This window comes from Macadamia integrifolia, chromosome 7 (genome assembly GCF_013358625.1).
Source record: "Macadamia integrifolia cultivar HAES 741 chromosome 7, SCU_Mint_v3, whole genome shotgun sequence".
NCBI lineage: Eukaryota > Viridiplantae > Streptophyta > Magnoliopsida > Proteales > Proteaceae > Macadamia > Macadamia integrifolia.
In genome coordinates, this window is record NC_056563.1 from 34,146,329 (window position 1) to 34,169,745 (window position 23,417).

Sequence of the window (23,417 nt, forward strand, 5' to 3'; positions counted from 1 at the left end):
CTTTTATTCCCTAAATGTAAGGGAAGTGAAGCTAATCCTAATCCTATACTTATCTCGAAGACTACAAATTATGATTCAATTCTCTCCTTAGAGCCCCTCAACACGTAATCCGAGGTTGAATCCAGGAAGTTCCTTGGGGATATTGTTGACATTGCTCAATCCATTAAAGTCTATAAATTTGAAGAATTGAAATCTGCAACAGAGACGAAGAAGGGGGTGTGATGCCTCGCTAGGGTTTGGCCGCTGATGAAATCCTCCAATTAATGGCGCAGTGATTTGCATAACCCTAAAATCCCAATCGATGATAAGTTTTCTTCAAGGAAAAAGATGAAACTGATGGTGAGAGCAATGTTGTAATCTCCATTCGATTAGGGTATTTTGGGGTTTAAAGTTCAATTATACATCATGTGTCATCACTTAACGATGGACCACTCACGGTGAGGGTACGATTAATAAAATTTACAACATTAGTGGGGTACGATTGTAATTTTAAACTTTACAGGGAATGAGAATATAATAAATGAAACATTCAAAGGAAAGACGTGAAATTTCTTCTGAATTTAATTCACAATATCATATCAGGTATTGACCATTTCTGAATCGATATCGTATTTGATACGTTTCAGTTTGTATCAAACGTTTTTTGCACTCAAAGATATTCCATACTAATTCTCAAAGAACAAAAAAATGCATGGGTGGTGAAAAATCCTCAAAGAAGCACGTTGCTTTTTTGCCCTTTCTCGTGAAAGTATAAGTAAACTATCCTCCCGAGTCCAACTCGGATAAACGACCGGTTGCCACGCTCTTGGTCACTGCGCCGCAGTCTGGGACTCTGGAAGTCTGGATAGCGATGAAATGACCCGAGTTCAGTTCCGAATTTTGAGTCCCAATCGGAAAAATGATCGAGTGCCACGCCAATGACACTGCGTCATCGGATTAGGATGAAATGGTTATGCAAATACTGATCGACACCTGTCCCGTCATCTGAAAAGGCATCCAACAATCAAGACATCAGGTGATGCTGACGCATCGTTTGGTGGGGCCCAACTTATCCGCATGTCAAGATCAGAAACGGACGGTTGTGGATAGCACTCACGTCTTAATTTTCAGTGCGCACACGCACCTCTTAGGTCTTAGCTATCTCCCCTCATATAAACACATGTATACCTGCGATAAGGGGCAGGAGTAGGGCCCCCCAAGGACCAGCCTCGTTTATTCTCTAGTGGAGCTAAACGAAGGCAAAAACAAAATCTTGCCTCTGTTCGAAACTTCATTGAAAGCTCAAAAAAGCTATCTCTTTCTCTCTCTCTCTAGCCAGGGAGGCAAGGACGCCTGAACCTGAAGCATAGTTTTCTCATTTGGGTGGTACTTTCTTTCGAGCTGTCGCATGCTTCCAACCTGCAACTTTCGTTCTACTTAGGGTTAGGGTTTCAATTTCATTGAATTCTAACAGGCGTTGTTGTTACGGGTTCTGTGATGGAGCAGGTTGTGAGTTTGTAGTTAGAGTTTAGGGTTAGGGTTTCGTTTCTGTTCACGGGACACTGTAATGTTCGACTAATGGCTACGGGGAACCAGCAGCCACTGCAAATTCTCTCCTACGAGGGGCATGAAGACCATGCGCAGACTCCTATTCATATCGATGACGACGAAGGTGGTTATGAAGCTGACGGTTTTGGTGGAGGTGGTGATGATACCATGGACGACGTCGATGAATATCAGATGAATTCTGGAAAACCTGTCGATCAGAATGTTGTTTCTATGTCTTCTCGGACGAGTGAGCTCACCTTGTCGTTTGAAGGAGAAGTGTACGTCTTTCATGCCGTCACCCCTGAAAAGGTATGTCTAATTTTTCTCAGTACTCATATACTAATCCGCCGGAACTGCTTCCTTCCCCCAATTTCTCCACTTCTTGTTACTGACGTGTTCGTCTTATTCTACTATTCGTTTTCATTTTCCCCTCATATTTGTTATTTTTTTCATTTTCATGTCAAATTGTACTTATGACTGGAATGATTCTGGTTTTTATTTTTGGTCACACGATTTACTGTACCTAATTGTGGTGATACAGTAGACTGCACCTTCTATTTCGTTTCTATAACAAGATTCAATGCACGAAGAAGCATACTTGGGGAACCTATTTAGCCAGCTTTCTGTAGTTGGAATTGAATCACACGCTTTTCTTGTTGCATTCTGGTTTGCCATATGGCTCATAATTCATAAACATGGGACCTGTCCATATGTGGTGGCACCATATAGGTTAGCTTACCTATGTATGTGATGTAATTGTTGTTTGTTTATTAATTTGATTATTCTTTGCTGTGGGTTTTTAATGAGGGAAGATTATGGTAACAGTAAGGAGCTGCGTGAACAAATCAATGAGGGACACATATGGTAGTATGCACCATAATGATTGATATTGCAATGAAAATCTTCTTTTCTTGGATTTTCCTCTGGAAGTGGTTCAGGCTTAAAGCCTCTTCCCTCTACCTTTTCCCTTTTCTTGGCTAACTCAAATGATTTAGTTCGTGGCTGTGATTGGGTTCTTTTTTTTCATGAATTTCTTATTTAAGGTAGCTCTTGGGCTTTGTTGGACTTACCCTTAAGTAGTAGTTCACGACTTTGATTGAAATTTCTACAATGAAGATTCTTTGTCTACCTAGTTCCATTAGAAGTCCTAGCGGAAAAAATAATTCTAATAAGGAGGTGAATTGGGTAGTTTTGTGATTTGTAATTTTGGTCCTCAACTCTAAACATGGGGAGGTATGGAGGCAAGTTTCCAAACCAAAACCGAAATTTTGATGGCCATATTAGGTCTTAAAACTTCTAGGACACCTTATGCCCTCTAAAAAATATTGAAACCTTTAGTTTTTAAAAATCACACCCAAAATGGTATTTTGTCTTTGGACCCTAGGTTGGTAGAGTACACTATATACATACTCTGATATGGCCTACTCCATCCAATGTTTAATACTAGATTACAAATAATTCAAGTAAAACAACGTAAATATTCATTAGGATTGAATAAACATCAAATTATAAACCATATCATAAATCATGGATCATGCACAGTTTGTTACACCTTACAAAGAGTCAAATATAGCAGAGTCAACCATGCGAGCAACAAGTCACCCACAGGCCATGTCATAGTATGGCGGAAGAAATGCTCAAAGTCCTCCACAAAAACCCCATTAATGGAATCGTTACCATAGTGAAGGTGCCATAATTTATAAAAAATAATAGTGGAATGAGACATGAATCATCATTTTCAGTTGTAAATACAACAACACTTTCATCAATTTTAAATAATTTTCAATTTTTTCTGATTTTTTTTGTAAATTTTCAAAATCTATAATTAAAATAATTAAATTTTGGACAGATAAAATTGACCTCCAAACACTAAGTACTAACTCTTTTTTTTTTATCACAATTTTATTGCGAGAATTTTTTTATATTTAAATATTAAAAAATAGAAAATGAATTCTGGCTCTGTCAAGTCATAGATCGAGCTATAGTGTGTAACATACAAAAAATTTGAATGCTAACCCCTAAATATTTATCCTCTTTTCTGTTTTTTCAAAAATTAATTTTTGGGAAAAATGATATACCTCCAACTTTGGATTTTGCACAAATCTTCCAACAATGCAAAAAATTGTCTCTTTTACTGCATTTTTCTATTGCCCAAGTACATGTTCCATCCTTGTATGACAATTGTTTGGCCAAGAAAGCACAGAAACTATGTTTTCCCTAGGTTGACGTTATCTCTCTCTCTCTCTCTCTCTCTCTCTTCCCCTGGCCCACGGTGATGCAGGAGAAATTCCTTGGGCTGGTCCACACCCATTGGGAAGCCCAAATGGAGATGAACCGGGTCCAATAATTTTGGGTCCAGTAGATTATTTTATTTTATTTAGTTTTGTTATTTGGATTTATCTTGTAATTTTTTTGTATAGTTTTGTTAGGCTAATTACTGGTAGAGTTGTTTTAGAATTTTATTTCAGTTTTAGGTCGCAATTAAGAGTCTTTATTTATCTCTTTAAATACAACAATGTAATCAAATGATTGCTAGATTAGATGAATGAAATCTTATTGAGTTGTTTATGGTGCCGGATTGGTACGATAGCAATGGTTGTGTGACCTCTCTCTCAGATTCCCTTTCCTTAAGGTATGGCTTTCTTTTTCTTCTTCTTCCCCTTCCCCTTTCGCTTCTTTTATTTCTGTTTCTGTTAAACCTACCACTGTTACTCTGTTTTTCTGGGCAACACCGACAGCCTCATGAAGTTGGATTGATCTCCACTTAAGTGTTAATTTAATTTAGTCCTTAGTTAATAAAGGTCCATTGGGCCTGTTGATTTATAATTCAATAAGGCCCATTAGTGGCCATCGATTTACTTGTAATAAAGCCCATAAGTGGTTATTAGTTAGTAAACACTTAGTTACCTAATTTGTATAGGTTTCTAATATTAGTCCTAGTAGGAGTGCAACTCCTAGTCATAATGTGACTGCTATTAGTATAGTTTCTACCCTCTATTTAAAGAGGAGCTATTGTACTCAGAATTTTAGATTGAATAAACAAAGTTTGCAGTCAATTGCTTCTAAACAGCCGAGATAGCTGTGGGTGAGATGCCCGGGCCGAGATAGCCTACCCCACCCACATTCCTCTTATTTGTCTTTTAATTTGATGTTATTAAGTTCTGTTCTTATCTACTGTTGCTGTGAGAATCCAGAGAAAGAGTTTTAGATCTGTTTAAGCTTTCAAAACCAGAATTGACCAGCCAAGGATCTCCCATACTTGAAGACAATCGATCCTCATATTGTTCACTTCTGAGTTCTGATTTACAAACCCTTTTGAGGGTATGTTCTATACTGCCAAAGGATCACTCGATCCTCATCTGAAGGCTGTTCAAGGAGTAGTCCAGCTGCGGTTCTTGAAGGTTCTCCATATTTCTCTCTCCAAGGTCTGATTTCAAGAAATTGAATAACTTCCTTACCAGCCGATAGAATCTGTTCAAATTTGGAGGTTTTGCTCTCCACCCTAAGGCCTTCAATCAACCTTAGTTGGAGTTCCATCAGAGCCCTACAGCTCCAGCCACAGGTACCCTACTTTAACCCTAACCGCAGGACTTTCTCTCTCCTAGCAGTTTGAGTCTTTGGCTGGGTTTTGCTGTTACGTTGTTCTTTATTCTTTGGGGGTTTATTTCTGGTCCTAGTTCCTTTGTTTCCCTATTGTTACTTCTGGTTTTTGTCAAGTTAACTCAAGAGTTCTATCTGATTTGGGTTTGGGTCTGTAATACATTGGGGGTAGTTACTTTGTAATCTACTTCTATAAAATAGAATTTTTTGTTAATATTTTATATTAATAATGAACAGTTATGGAAAAATATGAAAAAAAGAAATCTTATATTTTTGGTCTTGCATATATAGGTGCAAGCTGTACTATTGCTTTTAGGTGGGCGTGATGTACCTTCTAGTGTGCCCAGCACGGAAATATCTTCTCAGAGCAATCGGGTACTTTGAAAGTCCTCACTTTGATGCCATATCAGAATTGTTTAGAAAATATATTTTCCTTGTGTATATGTATGTGTGTGTGTGTTCATTGGGTGTTGGCGATTATTTTTAGGTTATTGTTGATGCCCCACGGCGTACAAATCTTTCACGAAGATTTGCTTCTCTAGTTAGGTTCCGAGAGAAGCGGAAAGAGCGATGCTTTGACAAGAAAATCCGATACACTGTCCGAAAAGAGGTTGCTCAGAGGTATGTTGGTTTAGCTCCATTATGTTCTTGCTGTTGCAATTTTCATGATTCTTTTCAATGTTGAATGAGAACAGATAACATCTGGTATATCTATGCCGATCTGATTTCTGATATTGTTTCATATCTTAATGATTTCTATAATGAGCATGGCTTTATTGGACTAATTATATAATGTCTTTCATTTCTGTCATTCTTGTACATAGTGATTGTGCTAGAAGAGATTCATTTGGCCCTAAAAATTTGTGAGGGAGTCTATATATATATATATATATATATAAATTCTATCGTAAAAATTAGAAATCAACAAAAGAAAAAGTAAGTGGATCTGACCCATTGAATTGTGTCTGTTTCAACTAGTCCGATGATAAATATTCAAATTCGATAGAGATGTAGTAGGGGATCATTTAAAATTTTGATTTTCTTGGACTACGCAAGATTTTGTCGATATTTCTGATTGAATATATATATATATATATTTTAATACTGAAACCGTATTGTATTTCCTTTTCTGGAGGAGTGGTGGGGAAGAAAAACACTAATCAGCTGAAATGATGAAAAGGAAATCTGTTGCTGAGCTGTACATTTGGAAGCCAACTCTGCCCGTTTTGCTAGGATCCAGGCACTGAGAATGTTGCTATAATTGCAATAGAACAAAAAGTGGATGATTTACAGCCTGAAGGGTAGGGTAACAATTCTCGGCCTTGGCTGTCTGCCTTCTTTCACCAGTCCTGACCAATAAATGGCTCTTATTGGGTTTGACTGCTAGCCCTATTAATAAATGGGCTGTGCTTGACATGTGTTCAGGACCAAGGCACTGAATTCATGTTAAAGCTCTTTAATTCAAAGCATATGAAAGATAGGAGTTCACAATGCTTTTTATAGAGAACTGCATGTCCCACATTACCCTCAACTCAGATGTTGACTTCACCATAGCCTCATAATTATTAGAACTAACTCTTGGAAACTTGTTATGAACAACTATCCAAAATGATTAAAACACTAGCCCCATGATTGTGGCAGACCTAAATCTGCCGCCAAAGGCTAAACCACCCAAATCATACCGGCTAGGAAGAGGAGATACTAAAACAATTTACATTGAGTTGGTGACTGGCCTAAGCTTACCACTAATGGTCGGTTGGATTCATTTGGGTTCTACTTGGGCCCAGAGAAGAATCATGGCCAATTTCAAGATTTGGTTTCCATGAGTCATGCATTAATTTTTTTCTCCGTAATGGAGTTCAGCAATTGCAAAAAAATTCTACTCCAATACTTTCATTGTTGATACTTAATAATCCATTTTCCTAAATGAGGCAAAACCAATCAAAGGTTACAAATTGCCACTGGAATGGATGATGCTGAGATGACAAGAAGCAAACTTGTGGGAACTTGATGCATGGAAGTCAGTGGGTCTTTTGCCACCAACATGATGAGCTTTGAGTTCTTTAGTAATTATAAAGTAGTTTGGTATTTGGATCCACTATTCCCATTATGGTATTTATGATTCATTGTTTTCAGTCTTTAGCCTGAGAAAGTGTCAAAGAACAATATAATGTTTGATGTTTTAATAATTGTGTGAGGGTAGAGTTGAGCATTTGATAGGTTTAGGTTTATACTATAATTAGTAAATTCCAGTGACTTGAGGAGTCTAAAGTTCAGGAATCAGAATTAGTAATGTCTAGCCAAGGCCGCTGGTGAGGTTCTCAAATCCATTTAATTACTCTGGTGCAAAGTCTCCAAAGTCTAGTTCGAACTGCTGCATGTGTATTTTGGGTTGAGCTCTCTCTCATTGAACTCTCAGTTCTTTTCTCAATTTCTTAGTTATCTTTATTTGAGGTTGATTGCATTAAATGGTAAAATTTCCATATTCTCTACAGATTTAAGAGTTTCTGTTCAAGTTTAGGATTGGGACTGGTTCAAATCTTAAGTTTATATGTTGTTTACCTGTTGCAGAAAATCTCAAAAATTGTAGTTTGGAATCTCATAGAGCCATAGGTTTAACTTTAGGAACTGGTTTGGTGCAGAGTTAGGGCGTGGGTGTAGTGGAGTTCGAATCTTCTGAAATCTCTAAGAAACACACTTCCAAACAAGATTTTCCTCCAGAGGGAGAACTTTCTTGTTGTAGGAGTTGATTCAAACTTCTGAAGCACCTTGTGACATAATTCTGTGTACCAACATCATCACAGAGTCCTTGTGGTTGCTTTTGTTCACAGCCACATTTTCAAGGTGGGAAAAGTTTTGGATGTTATTTTGGTGGCAAGAAAAAGCGTGTCAACTTTCGAACAAGTTTTTTATATTGACAAACCAAACACGCCCTAGGTATAGATTTTTGCTCTTAACAGCTGGTTGACTTATGTTGGCCTTTAATTTATAGTTTCATTTTTTCGGAAATCTCATTGCTCCCAACCATGGTTTAAATCGCTCTATTCATTATTTTTTCTTGCTGTTAATGACTGGTTTTCTTGCTTCCCTCTTTAGTGATAGAAAATAGTAAACAAATTTGTGAAGGGTGCGAGTATATATTTCTCCTGTGTTATAACCATATAAAATTACCAATTGTACAAGCAAAATCCAGGAGCGTTACTCTATGTGATGTAGGACCTAATACCAGGTAGGAATGTAGGATGTGAAAATCTGGCTGAGTTGAGGAGAAATAGAGAGCACATAAACTAAGGGTCCAAGGGATCTCAAACCTGGTTCAAGATAGGCTATTGATATCCCCAAATAGGCCTCTAACAGTGGCTCGATCTGAAGGCAAACAGAACAACCAGCATCAAACCTTGACAGAATAGGGTTTTGCTGGCACTATGGGAGAAAACCTGCGGTTGTCAGGAGGGGCCTCAGATGGCCCTGAAAACCTGGTCGAGTTCCTCCCCTTGGTGTTCCCAATAAACGCCTAAAAGGGCTCCGAAAAATGATTTCTAGGTTGAGAGTTATTGGGGAAGCTGATTAGGGTCAAAACTCTAAATCTGGGAGAGATTGAGTGGCAGTTTTGTGCTGATCTGGTCTTTTTGATGGAGTAAGTAATGCAGGAGTAGATTACAAGGAACCACCCCAGCAGTTTATAACCCCAAACAATACAAATAGGACCAAGAAACAAAGAAATAAGACCATCAAATAAATCCCCAAGGATACAATACCCATATAGGAGCAAAACCAGCCCAAGACCCAACCCGATAGGAAAGAGAAAGACCTGTTATAGAGCTGGAGAGAGAGAGGTGCGGCCAGGTCTGTAGGAATCCGATTGAGCTACACTCTTGGCGTAGATAGTCACTAGGGAGGGTACAAAAACCCCCAAAATTGAGTGGATTCTGATGGTTGGTTGTGAAGTTATAAGCTTTCTTGATTTTTTGACCTAGGAGAGAGAAAACTTCAAGATTTTGTAGAACAATGTCTGGACAAATCTGGACAGCTCCAAGAAGATGATCGAGTGGTCTAATAGCAGCCGAACACACCCTTAAAAGGGTTTATAGATCAGAGGTCAGAGGAGGGAGATATGGAGATCGATCTCTCTCCTAAAATCTTCACTGATGCTGGTCGATTCTGGACTGTAATAGCTTCTAACATAATCTGAATTGTACCTCTTGAATGTTACAACAAATAAAATAGAAAAAGAAGAATAAAACAGATGGGGGATTGAGAAGGGTGAAAGAGAATAAAGGAATGGGTATCTCACCTCTCAGGTTTTGGATATCACACCCCTCAAAGGTTTAGGCATCTCTCACCTCTCAATAACAATTTTCAGCTAAAGAATATTCACTCAATAATTTATTCATTCAAAATCTCCGAAATATCAGTGCATAGGCTCCTCTATTTAAAGAGGGCAGAATTACAATCATACCTTGACTAGGAGTTAGTTTCCAAATAGGACTAGACATTCCTACTACAACTAGGACTTCAAATAGAATTAGGACTAGACTTCTAACTCCAACATGGAGTAGGACTGACTAACTAATAGTCCATATAGGACATTACACTTGATGGGCCCAAGGGGCCTTTATTGAATTAAAACAACTTAAATAAAAACACTGAATATAAATCCCGCTTTCCTACTTTTTACCTATATTTTAGGCCCATTAAAGTGGCCCATTACAAATAAAACCCATGGGATCAAAGGCCCAACACATACATAACTCACCTAAGGCTTATTTGTAATATGATGAGTCCATTAAGTGGCTTATCTACATCAGTAAGCCTTAGGGAAGAAGAGAAGAACTAAAATAGAAAGGGAAGGAAGGGATCACACAATCAGATATTACACATTTGCACATATCCAACCAGGGAGGGAGAAATCGCATAAACAAAGGGGGAAGGGGAATCACACATAGCCCTAAGGCTCTCAAACATTAACTCAATTCATCATTCTTCAAATCTGTCCAATTAGAGTACATTAGCTCCTCTATATAAAGAGGTTAGACTAGTAGTCATAACCTAACTAGGATTTAGACTCCAAGTAGGATTAGACCTTACATGATAGGTGTTGAACTTCAGATAAGACTAGAATTCCAACATGAAGTAGGTAACTAACTAGTCATTCACTAATAGGGAAACCTAAACTGACTACAATTGAAATAACAAAGGAAATAGACTCAAAACAGGACTCTAACTAAGCTAATGAATTAAATTCCGTTTTCCCACTTTCTACCTATATTTTAGGCCCATTAAAGTGGCACATTACAAATAAAACACATGGAATCAAAGGCCCAACACATGCATAACCCAACCCAAGGCTTATTGGACATTCATATTGCAAATAAGCCTTATCCCATTAAGTGACTCTCAGCCTTATCCCAACTAAATGGGTCGGCTACATGGATCCGTGAGTGTATATATATAACATTCACTTAAAGTTGGTATATCTCACTCAAAACACTCACTCACCAAAGGTAAAGTAGGAAAATAAAGAAGAGTAGAGGGTGATAAGGGATTATAGAAGAAAGAGGGGGTGGGGTAGGGGGATGGCTATCTCAGCCTATACCAGTTGATGAACACAACCTATCTCAGGCAAATCTTTGCAATCAACAAGAGAAAATTCCATTCAATAATAATTGTCTTTTGTGTTACGACAACAATGTCTCTTTATATAGAGGTTAAGGAGGACTCCAACAAATACTAGGACCCGAAATAGGAAACAATTGAAATTGGAAACGTACTTAACATAGGACATTAACTTTGTTCACTAACTAACAAAAAACATAATTGGACTCCTAAAAGACAACTTAAAACTCCAACATGAAGTTGGACTCAAACAAAAACAGATCATATCAAGACTAGGACTCTAACTAAACTAATGAAGTAAATCTCGTTTTTCTACTTTTTGCCCATTAAAGTGGACTATTACGAAGAAAAACCCATGATATCAAAGGCCCAACACCTACATAACCCAGCTCAGGGCTTAATTCCAATAAAATAAGCCCTTTAAGTGATTTACCTGCATCACCATGGGATTTGGAACTTGGTTTTAAGGATGGCAAGGCATCTCTAAAAGCTCTAGCTGGTGGAGTCTAAGTCTATCACTGCAGGGGACCAGTGTTGGCCTATTCTTGGTAACTGCATCCTTTTCCATTAAAAGTTAAATAGAGTCTATCACATCGTTAATGGCAGCTTCTGAGTTTTTTTTTTTTAGTGTGGGGGGGTCTTGTGAAATAAGATTATGTAATTTGAGTGGACCTCTTGGTTTGTTATGATACAAATAGGAACAATATTCTCTTTTGCTTCAGATACTGAATAAATGGTTTCTTACATTCCTTAGATGTTTGGGTCTTTTATGTAAGGGATTTTCTTGTTTAGCCTCATATTTTTCCCTTTTGGTATGACAATTTTTTTTTTCAATTAGGGTAATAAAGTCATTTTACATGGGTACTTGCATGACAATGACAACTTTTGATAATGACATTGATATGTCACTTTCAACTTATTTTTGAAAACTCTTTTATACCCTGATCTTATAAAACTTTTGGGATTAAGACAAGAGGCAATTAAGAGGTGTAAAGTTTTTAACACTCCTAGAGAGGTGTCATTCAGACATTCCCTTTATGTAAAGGATTGTTTAAATGACACCTCTACAAGTGTAATTAGAATTTGACACTTTTTGATTGCCTCTTGTTTTATTCCGAAAGGGTTTTCAAGTCGGGTAAAAAAAGAGTTTCCAAAAATAAGTCTTATGATTATGTTATTATCAAAAGGTGTCATTGTCTTGCACATATTTCGAGTATACATGCTTCATTTGGAAAAAAAAATAAAATTTGTTGTACGAAAAGGGCAAAAAAATATGGTTACAAATTATTTGATATCTAACGAGACATTTTTTTGACATAATTCTAATTCCTTTAAATTTATATGGCTAGGATGCATCGTAAGAACGGTCAATTTGCCTCTTGTAAAGAGAACTACAAAGAAGGACTGTGGGATCCTTCTCAGAGTTCTGTTCAGGATGATGGTACTCCTCGCCCAGAAATTGTGTGAGTTGAAACATAAGTTTAGACTTTTCTGTTAATTTTTGTGGGTGGCAACATTTCTCGTAGATTCTTTCACTAAGATTGCATTACAGTATTCTACCTCCTTTCCACACATTAAAAGAATGAACTTTGTAGGGTGGATTTCATTTGCATTTTCTTATGTTATCGTTCTGTATCTTTTTATTGTAGTCTCCGTAAATGCCAGCATTGTGGCATCAGTGAAAATGCCACTCCAGCAATGCGTCGTGGACCAGCTGGTCCAAGGTCTCTTTGCAATGCTTGTGGGCTTATGTGGGCGAACAAGGTTGGTATTGTATTCTCTATGGATCTCTGATGTTACTTATAATTGTTTTTTTCTGGGACAGCAATAGAACTTGAATCAGTACCTGGACATAAGAAAGAGAGGAGAAGAGAAGAGAAGATGACAGACTGGAGAGAACACTACACTGCCTATGGTTCAGTGTAAGGAGCAGAATACCTCAAACCATGGGTGGGGGGTTTATTTATATTGACGCTAAAGCAAGTGATTACAATCAAGGACTGGGTCCACAACTAAAGATTACTACTTAAGTTAATTGTACTTTACACTTAAGGACAGAGATAAGAAAGAATATTACAATTATGCCTCCATAGGATTGACAAAACTTAACTCTCCCCCTCGAGCTGGAGTATAGATATCATTTGCGCCTAGCTTGGAACACCCTTGGAGAAATATATTTAGAAACAAGGCCTTGGTAAATAAGTCTCCAAGTTGATTGCTAGAACTGACAAACGGAGCGGAAATCAACTTTTTCATCAGTGCATCCCGAACAAAATGACAGTTCACTTTAATATGTTTAGTCCTCTCATGAAAGATTGGATTACTAGCAATATAAATAGCTGCCTGGTTATCAATAACATGCATAAGTTTGTTGATCAGAAAACCATGCTCTTGAACAAAGGATTTAAGCACATTAACTCAGCTGTAGCTTGAGCCATAGAGCTTCATATTCGGCTTCAGCACTAGACCAGGCTACTGTAGGTTGCTTTTTATTCCTCCAAGTAACAAGTTTACCCCCTGAGAGGTACAATAGCCTGTAGTAGATCTCCGATCACCATCAACACTAACCCAATCAACATCAGAATAACCAACCGTACTGGTGTGACCATTTCGACAATAAATAAGACCTTTCCCTGGAGCACCCATAAGATATCTCAGCCTCCCACTGAGCTTGCTTAGGTGTCTCCATAAACTGACTAATCACAGCAACAACAACAAAGGATATATCAGGTCAGGTAACAGTAAGATATCTGTAGTTTGGGGACTGTCCTCCGATATTGATATTTTTCTGCAGATTACATGTCACAGGTGCTCCAAGTTTGACATGATAATGTAGAGGTAGAACCGTAATTGAATGATCAAAACAGTACCAAGAATAGAATCGAAATACAGAAATATGCAACAACCAGATTTGGGGGAATTATCATAACTCCAAATCACAGGTCAGATGGAGCTAAAACTCCAGTTGAATTCAGTAAACCAAGAATCGAACACTTGCTTAAAATCCCAACTTGATCCAAAGGGTAGATCAGTAATTAGGAGTCAATCCTAGTTGCATTAGGAAAGGGCATAACAGTAAATCACTCAAAATAGAAATTAGAGAATAAGGATATGTTGAGCAATCTATCCAGGCATAGACCATGAAATAGCAAGAATAGATCAATGAAATCAGTAGAATTGACTTGGTATTCAGAGAACAGAATTCAAGTTAAGAGATGAGGGCAGAATGGAAGTCTTGACATAAATCCAGATCAGCAGGTCTGATCTGTGGGAATTTCTGGTCGAGTTCCTCCTTTAGGGTTTAGAACAATTCCTTGAAATTTGAGGATGATCAAATGGTTGGATTGCCTCAATTTAAATTCGTGTAAAAAAACCCCTGCATATGAATTCCAAATCAGAGTAGAAATTGCAGGAAATTTTCAGAAGAACACTTCCTTTAATGGAGAGGATGATGGAAAGAAGGAGAAGAACAATAAGAGAAACACCCGGGCTTCACACCGCAAGGTGGTTGGATGGATCAAAAACCAACCAGCCTTGATCGAACAAAGGGATCTCTTCACCAATGGAGAAGAGGAATAACAGAAAGCTTTTCATTAATTAAAATTCGTACAAACTTATATAAAGACCCAAGTTTAGACTCAAACATCGAACAAGGAAGGCCTAACCCAATCCCTAATAAGGTAAATCTAAATTGACTAGGAAATTGAAATAATAAAGGAAACTGACTCAAAAGTCAAGACAGGACTGGACTAGGAATCTAACACAACCTTTTTGAAAGGTCCATCCTTGCGATATGCAATGTAAATTGTTGATTTCAGACCTAGAAACTCTTGATGGACTAAATATTTTGGTAAGAAGTTTAGTGTTGGAAGATGAGTTGTCCATTAGATAGCATGTGCAACTACATGAATGCGTAATCTGTTATAGAATGGTGTAGTAAGTTGAACATTTACTTAAATACCAAGTAAACACCTTTCAGGAGAGCTCAAGGACTATTTGATGAGGCATGCTCATTGATCTCTATTTCCTGTCATAATCTTTTCTAGCAGTTGAAGGCTTATGTGAATGAGGATTTGTCTTCCCTAAGCATGTGCCATGAGGAGCTTGTCTTGCTAGGTGGCTATGAAAAATTTCTACTAGCTATTTCAAATCACGTATAATTCAGTCTCTCTTTTTATAATTAGCTCTATAGGACTTAATGTTCATTCTTAACAGTGTTTATATGTCATCATTATACCTAAACTATGATTAACATTGGATTCTTCATTCTTAACAGTGTTTATATGTCATCATGATACCTAAACTATGATTAACATTGGATTCAGGTGTTATCTTACTCACTTTTCTAGGGCTACTTAATGTGCCAACAAATTTGTTTTATTTGCAGGGAACTTTAAGAGATCTCAGCAAGGGAGGAAGGCATATTTCTTACGAGCAAGAACCTGTAAGAATTAAACATTAGCCCTTTTTGTTTAGTAGCAAACAATGTATCCACACTTAAACCGTATGTATTTCTGTTTGGTCTTTTCAAATATTTTCTGTATCTATTTCTTCACATCTAGCTTTTCCATGAGATATTTCCTGTGGCTATGGTCTTTGGATCCAAACCCCCCTCCTACAAACCCTAAAATTATTGTCAGATGGAGAAATTCTTCTCATGTGACCAATCTCATCATTTTTATGTTTATGGATATGCAGGGAACACAATTTGAAATTAAACCTTTGACCATGGGAGCTGAAAATCCCTCTACCAACGAAGATGAACGGGTATCGTTTCATCAGACCAGTTTACAGACATGTCCTCAAGGCATATTATTAGTTCTGTTAGTGCTTGAATGGGTGCAGGCTGTTGTATTTTATTGAGTTCTTTATTTACCTGCAGTGGAATCTTGAAGATTTTTCAAAGGTAAATGCAGGAAATGAGAATCCTTCTGTCATCCCTGGTGAGGTAGGATTTCTGTAGCATTTATGGTAATTGATGCATGTTTAAATAGTTTAAATAGAAAAATTCTTAGTGGTCAATTTGGGCATTTATATATCTGATATGCTTCCACCGAGTAGTGCTTATTGGTGGGTTAAAGAATCAACTATGCCAAAGGTAGTAGATGTTTGCCTTGACAGTTGACTGTGGTGTATAATCTAATTAAATAGACAATGAGAAAAATTGCAATTATTTCTGTTTGTTGGCAACTTATTGGTTTGTTCCTGTGATTACCGGGCCAGCAGGGAAGCCCGGGAGAGATGAAGCCTTTACCTGTGGAGACCGGAAATCCTTCTGTCAGTCTTGAGGATCAGGTATGGTTTATCTGGAAGAATGACATTGGTTTAGCATGCTTATGGATTTCAATTTAAATTCAGCTACGAGGACATCTTTCCTGCTGTTTAGGTCTCTATCTCTGTTTTGTCAAAAACATTTGTTTGGCAAATGAAGTATGTTGTATGCATAATGTCGAAGAAGGGAAAAGGGGAAGAAATAAAACAACTGAGAGAGAAGAACTAAGTGCAGAAACCACAATGCATGCAAGACAACATAATCCAATACCTGATAAAACCTACCCAACAACTCGGTTGGTACTAGCAAAGCTTTATCCATACGGTTAATGGCCAATAGAAACCTTCCTTTGTTTCTTCTTCTGTTAAAAACCGGAACTTCTTGGAAGTGTTGGCGCATTCATTTCCCCTATGTGATTACATAACTCTTGGGTTAGTTGGGTGTGGACAAAAGACATCCCCCCATGTGATGACATTACTCTTGGGTGTAGACAAAGATTTCCTTCCCATAAGCTCATTCCAAATACTTTTCAATGGTATGAAATTCTGGAACCATTTTTTTGCAGTTTATTTTGAAAGCAGGTCCCATAAGAGGCCAAAAATAGAATCTTTTCAAAATAATATTCAAATCAAATAATTCACTCCATTTTTAAGTATAAATATTTTGATGAGGAAAATCATTTTATTTGGGATTTTAAGGGCATTTAACCACATTGACAGAGTCAACTCCCAAGGGTATTTTGGTAATTTTACTAGGATGATAAAAAAAAAATTCAGATTACATGGATCTCTTTAAACCACAAATTGGTCCCCCCCCCCTCCCTTTTTCTGAAGCACCTGTTCATCATCACCGTGCACGTCTCCAAGGTGACAGTGAGGTGTCTACTTCCATGAACTTATGGTTGTCTCATGGTTGGACTGCATGATTGATTGGGCGGGTTCACTTTTATAATCGAATTTAGTTGGGGCACGGAATGCAGTTAGGCTGCATGAACGAATAATAATATTTACTTGTCGTCATTGTGGTTTTTTAATTTTCATTTTGTTTGTTTGGATATGCAGGAAAATTTGGATGATCTTGCTAATGCTTCAGAAATTGAGATTCCTTCCAATCTGGATGACCCGGTATGTTCTTATTGGACGTGTGTATTTGATCATTGAGCTGATGGGATTTCTGTTGGTCATTTCACCCTTTTCTCTCATGCCATTGAATGGAACTTGCTCTCTGGTTTCTTACAGACTGAAGTCGAGGCCTGCCATATGCTAACCAATGGTCAGGGATTTGACGTCTTTTCGAATGGCCATGGTCCTGAAACTTAATTGTGTGGTTGCTTTGTGATGGAAGGCGCTCTGCGGTTGCTACTGACATAAGATTTGTGGAGATGGATTGTCGATAAAAATGCTAGGATCCTGTTTGTGTATGAGAGAAATAATCCGATTGTTCCATAAGTGGTCAATTCTCTAGCCTTTTGGTTCTTTTTCCAATTGAAATTTATTGAAATGGTGTCCCTTTAGATTCGACATCATCCTTGTAGCGTGGGGCTGTTTGTGTCAATGAGCTGGTTGTTGCGAAATACAACACACCTATAATTCGAGGTAGGGGTGCAACAGGGCCGGTTTGGGCTGGATTTCGTAAAACCCTAACCCAATCCTGAGTCTCCTTAAAAAGGCTCAATTCTGTCCTGATCTTGACTCAAGGTTGCAAAACTTCAACCTTGGCTCTACCCTTTAGGGTTCAAACCAATCTTTACTTGCCCTAATTGATTTTTATTTTTTAGGGTCGGGCCAGGATGACCCTGATACAAAAAATATTCATAATAAAGAGGAGATAAAAAATGTGAAGTTACAAATTTATTGGCAAAAAAAAAGTAAGAGATCTTTTTTTTGGGTAAAAAAAGCAAGAGATCGGTGAGGAGATATTAAGAGTTTTGAGGTGTCAAATCACTCAATGTCAAACAATAGATAAAATTAGGTTAAATTTAGGATTAATATCAAGGTCATAACTAGGTCAAAATCAGGCTCGGGTTTAGGGAGGGCTCGATAGGCCAAAGACATCAACCCTTACTTGCCTTGACCCCGACTCAGGGTCAGAAATTTCAGGGTTGGGTTGGCCTTCAAGATCAAAATTTTTGGGTCAGTTCATGTTTGGGATTAGGGCGAGCTAGGGGTGGGTTCGGGCCGTCAGACTAAACTTGCATCCTTAATTCGATGAACTAACCCATCGCGGAGTCCTTAGACTGCTGGAGCAATATCAGTGTGACCAGATGTTTGTTTAGTTGCAAATTGTGGTAAGAAAGAATAGTAGGGTCCTGTTAAAGTGATTGCCATTCTTTACAAGACTAAAATAGGACATTGATGGATTTAAAATGTTAATGGAAGCAGGGTTCCAACACTTACTGGACCAGGAAATCTTTCCATATGTCCAAATCATGTGTGAACATGTTCAAAGCAACTGTCCGTGGTTAGCATTGAGATAGTTTTGATGTCTATCAGCCCCAAAAACTCTGAACAATTTAAGGGGAAAAGCCATCTAAAGCTATTGTAATGTCAGCCTCCAAAATCAAGGAGGTAGAATGTTAATTATGTGAGTTGGGGATTTTTCTGATTTTTTTGGCTTTGTTTGGTTCAGGCAGAGTAGTTGAAAATGAAAGTAATATTGTAATTAAAGTTTCCAGACCGAACATTGTAAAATTTGTAGTAAGAAATTTCTCACCAGGGAGCCATGCATTTGCCATGCAAATTTTACTTTGCCTGGAATTTCTCACATCTGCAGCTGCTCGCGATGGAGTACAGGGTTCTTTTTTCTTAGGGCTGTAAGAAGAGTTGAACTTATGATCTCTTGATTGTGAGGTGTGGGTCCTCATCTAAAATCCCTATGGGTTAAAATATCCTTGATATCTATTTGCAAACAAATTTTCAACCTATTGAGCTGCCACCCTGGTCGCGGTCTATTATGTGAATCTCCTTAGAGACTCGCACCAAGCCATGGATTAGGTAGTATTGTATCAGTCGATATCTATTGTTGCATTAATATCAACCTTGATATGATACTAAACAGATACGGTCCAAAAATAGTTTTTTTTTTTCTTTCCACCCTCGAAAATTGTTTTTGTCCTGAAATTGAAATCATACAGACAATCCTATCCTTATCGAATCAATATTAGTGTTGGTGGCCGATGCTGAAACCATGAACAAAAAACCTTGCACTCAACTCAGGCCATGGTTTCAAAATTTGGATCGAGATTGGTGAAATCGCCCGGATTGGTATCGGCCTTGAAAGATCTGATATCAATTAACAGGGAGAACCCAAGGGTAAAAAGGGAAAAAAATTAGAAAGACAAAAAGAAGAAGGGTAAATTCGTCTATCTATTTCAAAACGATCCGGGCTCAGGCTGTGACGATCCTGGGCGAGGTCGAGTCCTTAGGTGCCGTTTGATAACACTTCCCATTCCTGGAGAGTGTTCTTTTACAGAAGTGTTCTTTTTCGATTCCATGCTGTGAAGACACTCTGGGGGAATAGAAACAGCGTTTGGTAAAACTATTTCAGAAATGGCTTTAGAACAGGAAAAGAACAGAAACAGCGTTTGACAAACACTTCTATTCCTGGAGAGTACAATAATGAAAATTCACTTTTGAACAATGAAATCAATAATTACAAACATGCTATTATGGTCAAATTTAACTAAAAACAGGAAAAATGATAGGGACTAATGAACAAAGTAGAAGATATCAGTATCAATGGATATTAAAAGAACCAAAGGGCAATGGCAATCTGAAGAAGTGTATAAGAAGTTGCTCTTCTCCAAAGGTTAACACAAATTTATTTCCTTAAACAATCTAACCACGTGCATCTAACATAAAAATTAGAATTGGCAGCGGTAAGGACCCAGTTAAGTAACAACACAAGACAACATGAGATGAAAGAAATATGAGAAATAAAATTAACACTGAAAAGGTAAATCTGTACTTTAGAACATTATTAGTTGGCTAACCACATCTAATTTGCAAAGCCATCATAGTCAACACTTTTGCTTCGTTGATAATGCCAAAACAAACTACATTTTTTACTCACTAACACCACTAAACTAACATTTTTAATCATTAAATCCACATTTAACTAAGTCAAGGCAGGGAAGCGGCGAAGGAGAGAGAGGGCACCGGCGATCGACCTGCAACCGACCTGCAACCGAGAGAGAGATACAGGGAAGCGGCGAAGGAGAGAGAGGGCAGCGGCGACGACATTGCGCCCAACCTGCGACCGAGATAGAGAGAGACAGTGAAGCGGCGAAGGAGAGAGATGGCAGCGGCGACGCACCTGGATACACAACCTGCGACCGAGAGAGAGAGAGAGAGGGAATCGGCGAAGGAGAGACAGGGCAGCGGCGACGCACCTGGATACACAACCTGCGACCGAGAGAGAGAGAGAGAGGGAATCGGCGAAGGAGAGAGAGGGCAGAGGCGAAACCTGAGAGTGAAAACCTGCAATACAGGACTTGGGGTTTTTTGATCGTGAGATGGAGAAAAGGGTTTGGGGGTTTTGAATAGGGAATTGTTCTTTTAAGTTTATAGAAGAATAGAGAAGCAACTTTTTGGTACTCTTGCAATGTATTCTTTTCTCATTCTTTTTCATTGGTTCATTCCGGGGGAATACAAAAATGAACCGGACGTGCCAAACATATTTCTGTTCTATTTGCATTCCCGCAGAATAGAAGAACACCAGAAACATTCTCCCAGAGTGTTATCAAACGGCACCTTAGAATGGTGTATTTCCAAAGATATCGTTCTTCCTGAAATGCCAATTGGATATGCAAAGAGCTATAGACAAGAGATCCGTAGGCCTCAACAGATTCTTTTATCTTGTCAGAACTCTTCGAACAGCAGCTCCATGTCGATCTCACATCCCTGGTATTCCTCCCCATCACGGCAGCTTCGTCCTTCCCTTCAACGAAGAAGGCATCACAGAAACTTTCAATTATTACGTTTCTCTCATCCGTTGGTGTGCCGAGCGAAAATGTGTCATGGGAATAAAAAACATCCAACTCTACATGATCAAGTCTGGTTTTCCTCACCTCAGTTTAGGCAATAAGCTCATTGATGCGTACCTCAAATGCGAAGATGTCGATGATGCCCGTAAACTGTTCGATGAGATGCCCCATAGGCACATAGTCAACTGGAATTCCATGATTTCTGTTTACGTTCGTCTTAGAAAAAGCAGAGAAGCTGTACGACTTTACGGAAGGATGGTTGCTGAGGGGGTTATTGCCGATGAATTTACCTTCTCCAGCACTCTCAAAGCTTTCTCTGATTTGGGTTTTCTCAGTGAATGCAGGAAAGCTCACGGACGTTTGGTGGTCTCAGGATTGGAGCTGTCGAATGTCTTTGTTGGTAGCGCCCTTGTAGATATGTATTCTAAGTTTGGAAGATTAAGGGATGCCCGCTTAGTTGCAGATCGCGTTGTGGACAAAGATGTGGTTCTGGTGACAGCTTTGATTGTGGGTTACACCCAACATGGTTCAGATAATGAGGCTCTTGATGTTTTCTGTAGTATGGTGAAGGAGGGTATTAAGGCCAATGAGTTCACATTTGCGAGCATCTTGATTGCTTGTGGCAATTTACAGGATCTGTGTAAAGGTAAGTTGATACATTGTCTTGTTATCAAATCCGGATTTGAATCTGGGGTTGCTTCACGGACTTCACTCCTCACTATGTATTCGAAGTATGGCTTGATTGATGATGCTTTAAAAATTTTTGATCGGTTCGACAATGCAAATCAGGTGAGCTGGACAGCAGTTATAATGGGTCTCACACAAAATGGTAGAGAAGAATCTGCATTGTCCATGCTATGCCAGATGATCCGTCATGCAATGGTTCCAAATGCTTTCACCTTATCTACTGTTCTCCGGGCTTGTTCGAGCCTTGCCATGCTTGAACAAGGGAAACAAATTCATGCTCTAGCGATGAAAATTGGGTTTGATAGAGATAGGTTCACAGGAGCTGCACTCGTCGACATGTATGGGAAATGTGGGAGCATTGAAACAGCGAGATTGATGTTTGATGATCTACCTGAACTTGATGTGGTACTTGTGAACTCCATGGTCACTAGTTATGGGCAGAGTGGTTATGGACTTGAAGCCGTCAAACTCTTCCATCAGATGCCGGATTTGGGAATTGAACCAAATGACGTGACATTCCTAAATGTGCTCTATGCGTGTAGCAATGCAGGGTTGCTTGAAGAAGGTCATCAAATATTCTCTTCCATCGGCAGTAACCCCAACATTGAAATGTCAAGAGATCACTATGCATGCATGGTTGATCTATTGGGACGTGCTGGAAAGCTTGAAGAGGCTGAAGAGCTAATCACCCAAGTGAAAAACCCTGATGTGGTTCTATGGAGGACATTGCTCAGTGCTTGTAGAATTCATGGGGAAGTTGAGATGGCAAGAAGAGTTGCAATTAGTATTCTTCAACTGGAACCAGGGGATGAGGGGACTCACATCCTGTTGTCCAACATCTATGCAACGACTGGTAATTGGAGTGAAGTGATTAAAATGAAAAGCACAATGAGGGAGATGAGATTGAGAAAGAGTCCAGCAATGAGTTGGGTTGAGGTTGGCAAGGAAGTACATGCGTTCATGGCTGGAGATTGGTCCCATCCCAGTTCCAGAGCAATCTATGTAATGTTGGAGGAATTGATTGAGAAGGTTATGGATTTGGGTTATGTTCCTGATACAAGTTTCGTGTTGCAAGACATGAATGAGAAGGAGAAGGAGAAATCTCTGTATCATCATAGTGAGAAGTTGGCAATAGCCTTTGCATTGTTGAGCAGCAGCAGCGGCACAGATTGTGTGAGGATTTTCAAAAACCTTAGGGTCTGTGGGGATTGCCATACTTGGATTAAGTTTGTCACTAAGGTTGTTGGGAAAGAGATAATTGCCCGTGATGCAAAGAGGTTTCACCATTTTAGAGATGGCCTATGTTCTTGTGGAGATTATTGGTGATTCCCATTTTTAGGGATGATTTGATCATTGGACATTGCTGTAGACTGTAGGATCGTCTGAAACACTTCTAACCCATCTCTACTATTCCATCATTGGACATCTCCATATTGTTTGTACCCACATGGAAGTGGTACATAGGGTTCAAGGATAATCTCATTTTCTACCATTTGTTCTTAATTTGTCTTAATTTTTAATTTAGTTTTGTGGAAAAGAAAGCTACCCGGTTGCGCCCTCTACCAGATTTGCGGCTACTGTAAGTTACAGTAGCCAGCAGCGGTGCGAGGTGATGGAACTCTTTAGACGATCTTTAGGGACTTGGACAATGTAGGTTCCTGGTGGTGGTTGGGGAGGGGTTTGTGATTTGTGTCAGGGTTCTTCGTCATTGTGGAGTCTCTTGGGTGAATT

At 38.7% G+C, this 23,417-nt stretch overlaps 2 protein-coding genes across 5 annotated transcripts; both read left to right on the top strand.

Annotated features, from left to right (window-relative positions):
* Positions 1-1,184: 1,184 nt before the first annotated feature.
* On the top strand, positions 1,185-17,535 carry LOC122084416 (GATA transcription factor 24-like). Of its 4 annotated transcripts, none has more exons than XM_042652639.1 (11): positions 1,186-1,836; positions 5,419-5,502; positions 5,615-5,748; positions 12,093-12,206; positions 12,393-12,507; positions 15,131-15,187; positions 15,442-15,510; positions 15,626-15,691; positions 15,970-16,038; positions 17,077-17,139; positions 17,254-17,535. In XM_042652639.1, the coding sequence occupies exons 1-11, from the start codon at positions 1,558-1,560 to the stop codon at positions 17,332-17,334; spliced, it is 1,131 nt and encodes a 376-aa protein (XP_042508573.1). In that variant the 5' UTR covers positions 1,186-1,557; the 3' UTR covers positions 17,335-17,535. The 4 variants fall into 4 exon arrangements, with proteins under 4 accessions (XP_042508574.1, XP_042508575.1, XP_042508573.1 ...); XM_042652638.1 differs by having other exon boundaries at positions 1,187-1,836; positions 15,967-16,038; XM_042652640.1 differs by lacking the exon at positions 15,442-15,510 and having other exon boundaries at positions 1,185-1,836; positions 15,967-16,038.
* A 1,792-nt stretch (positions 17,536-19,327) lies between these two features.
* Positions 19,328-23,189, top strand: LOC122084461 (pentatricopeptide repeat-containing protein At5g65570). The gene is made up of 2 exons (XM_042652721.1): positions 19,328-19,439; positions 20,772-23,189. Exon 2 carries the CDS (start codon positions 20,820-20,822, stop codon positions 23,010-23,012), a length of 2,193 nt encoding a protein of 730 aa, XP_042508655.1. The 5' UTR covers positions 19,328-19,439; positions 20,772-20,819; the 3' UTR covers positions 23,013-23,189.
* The last annotated feature ends 228 nt before the right edge of the window (positions 23,190-23,417 follow it).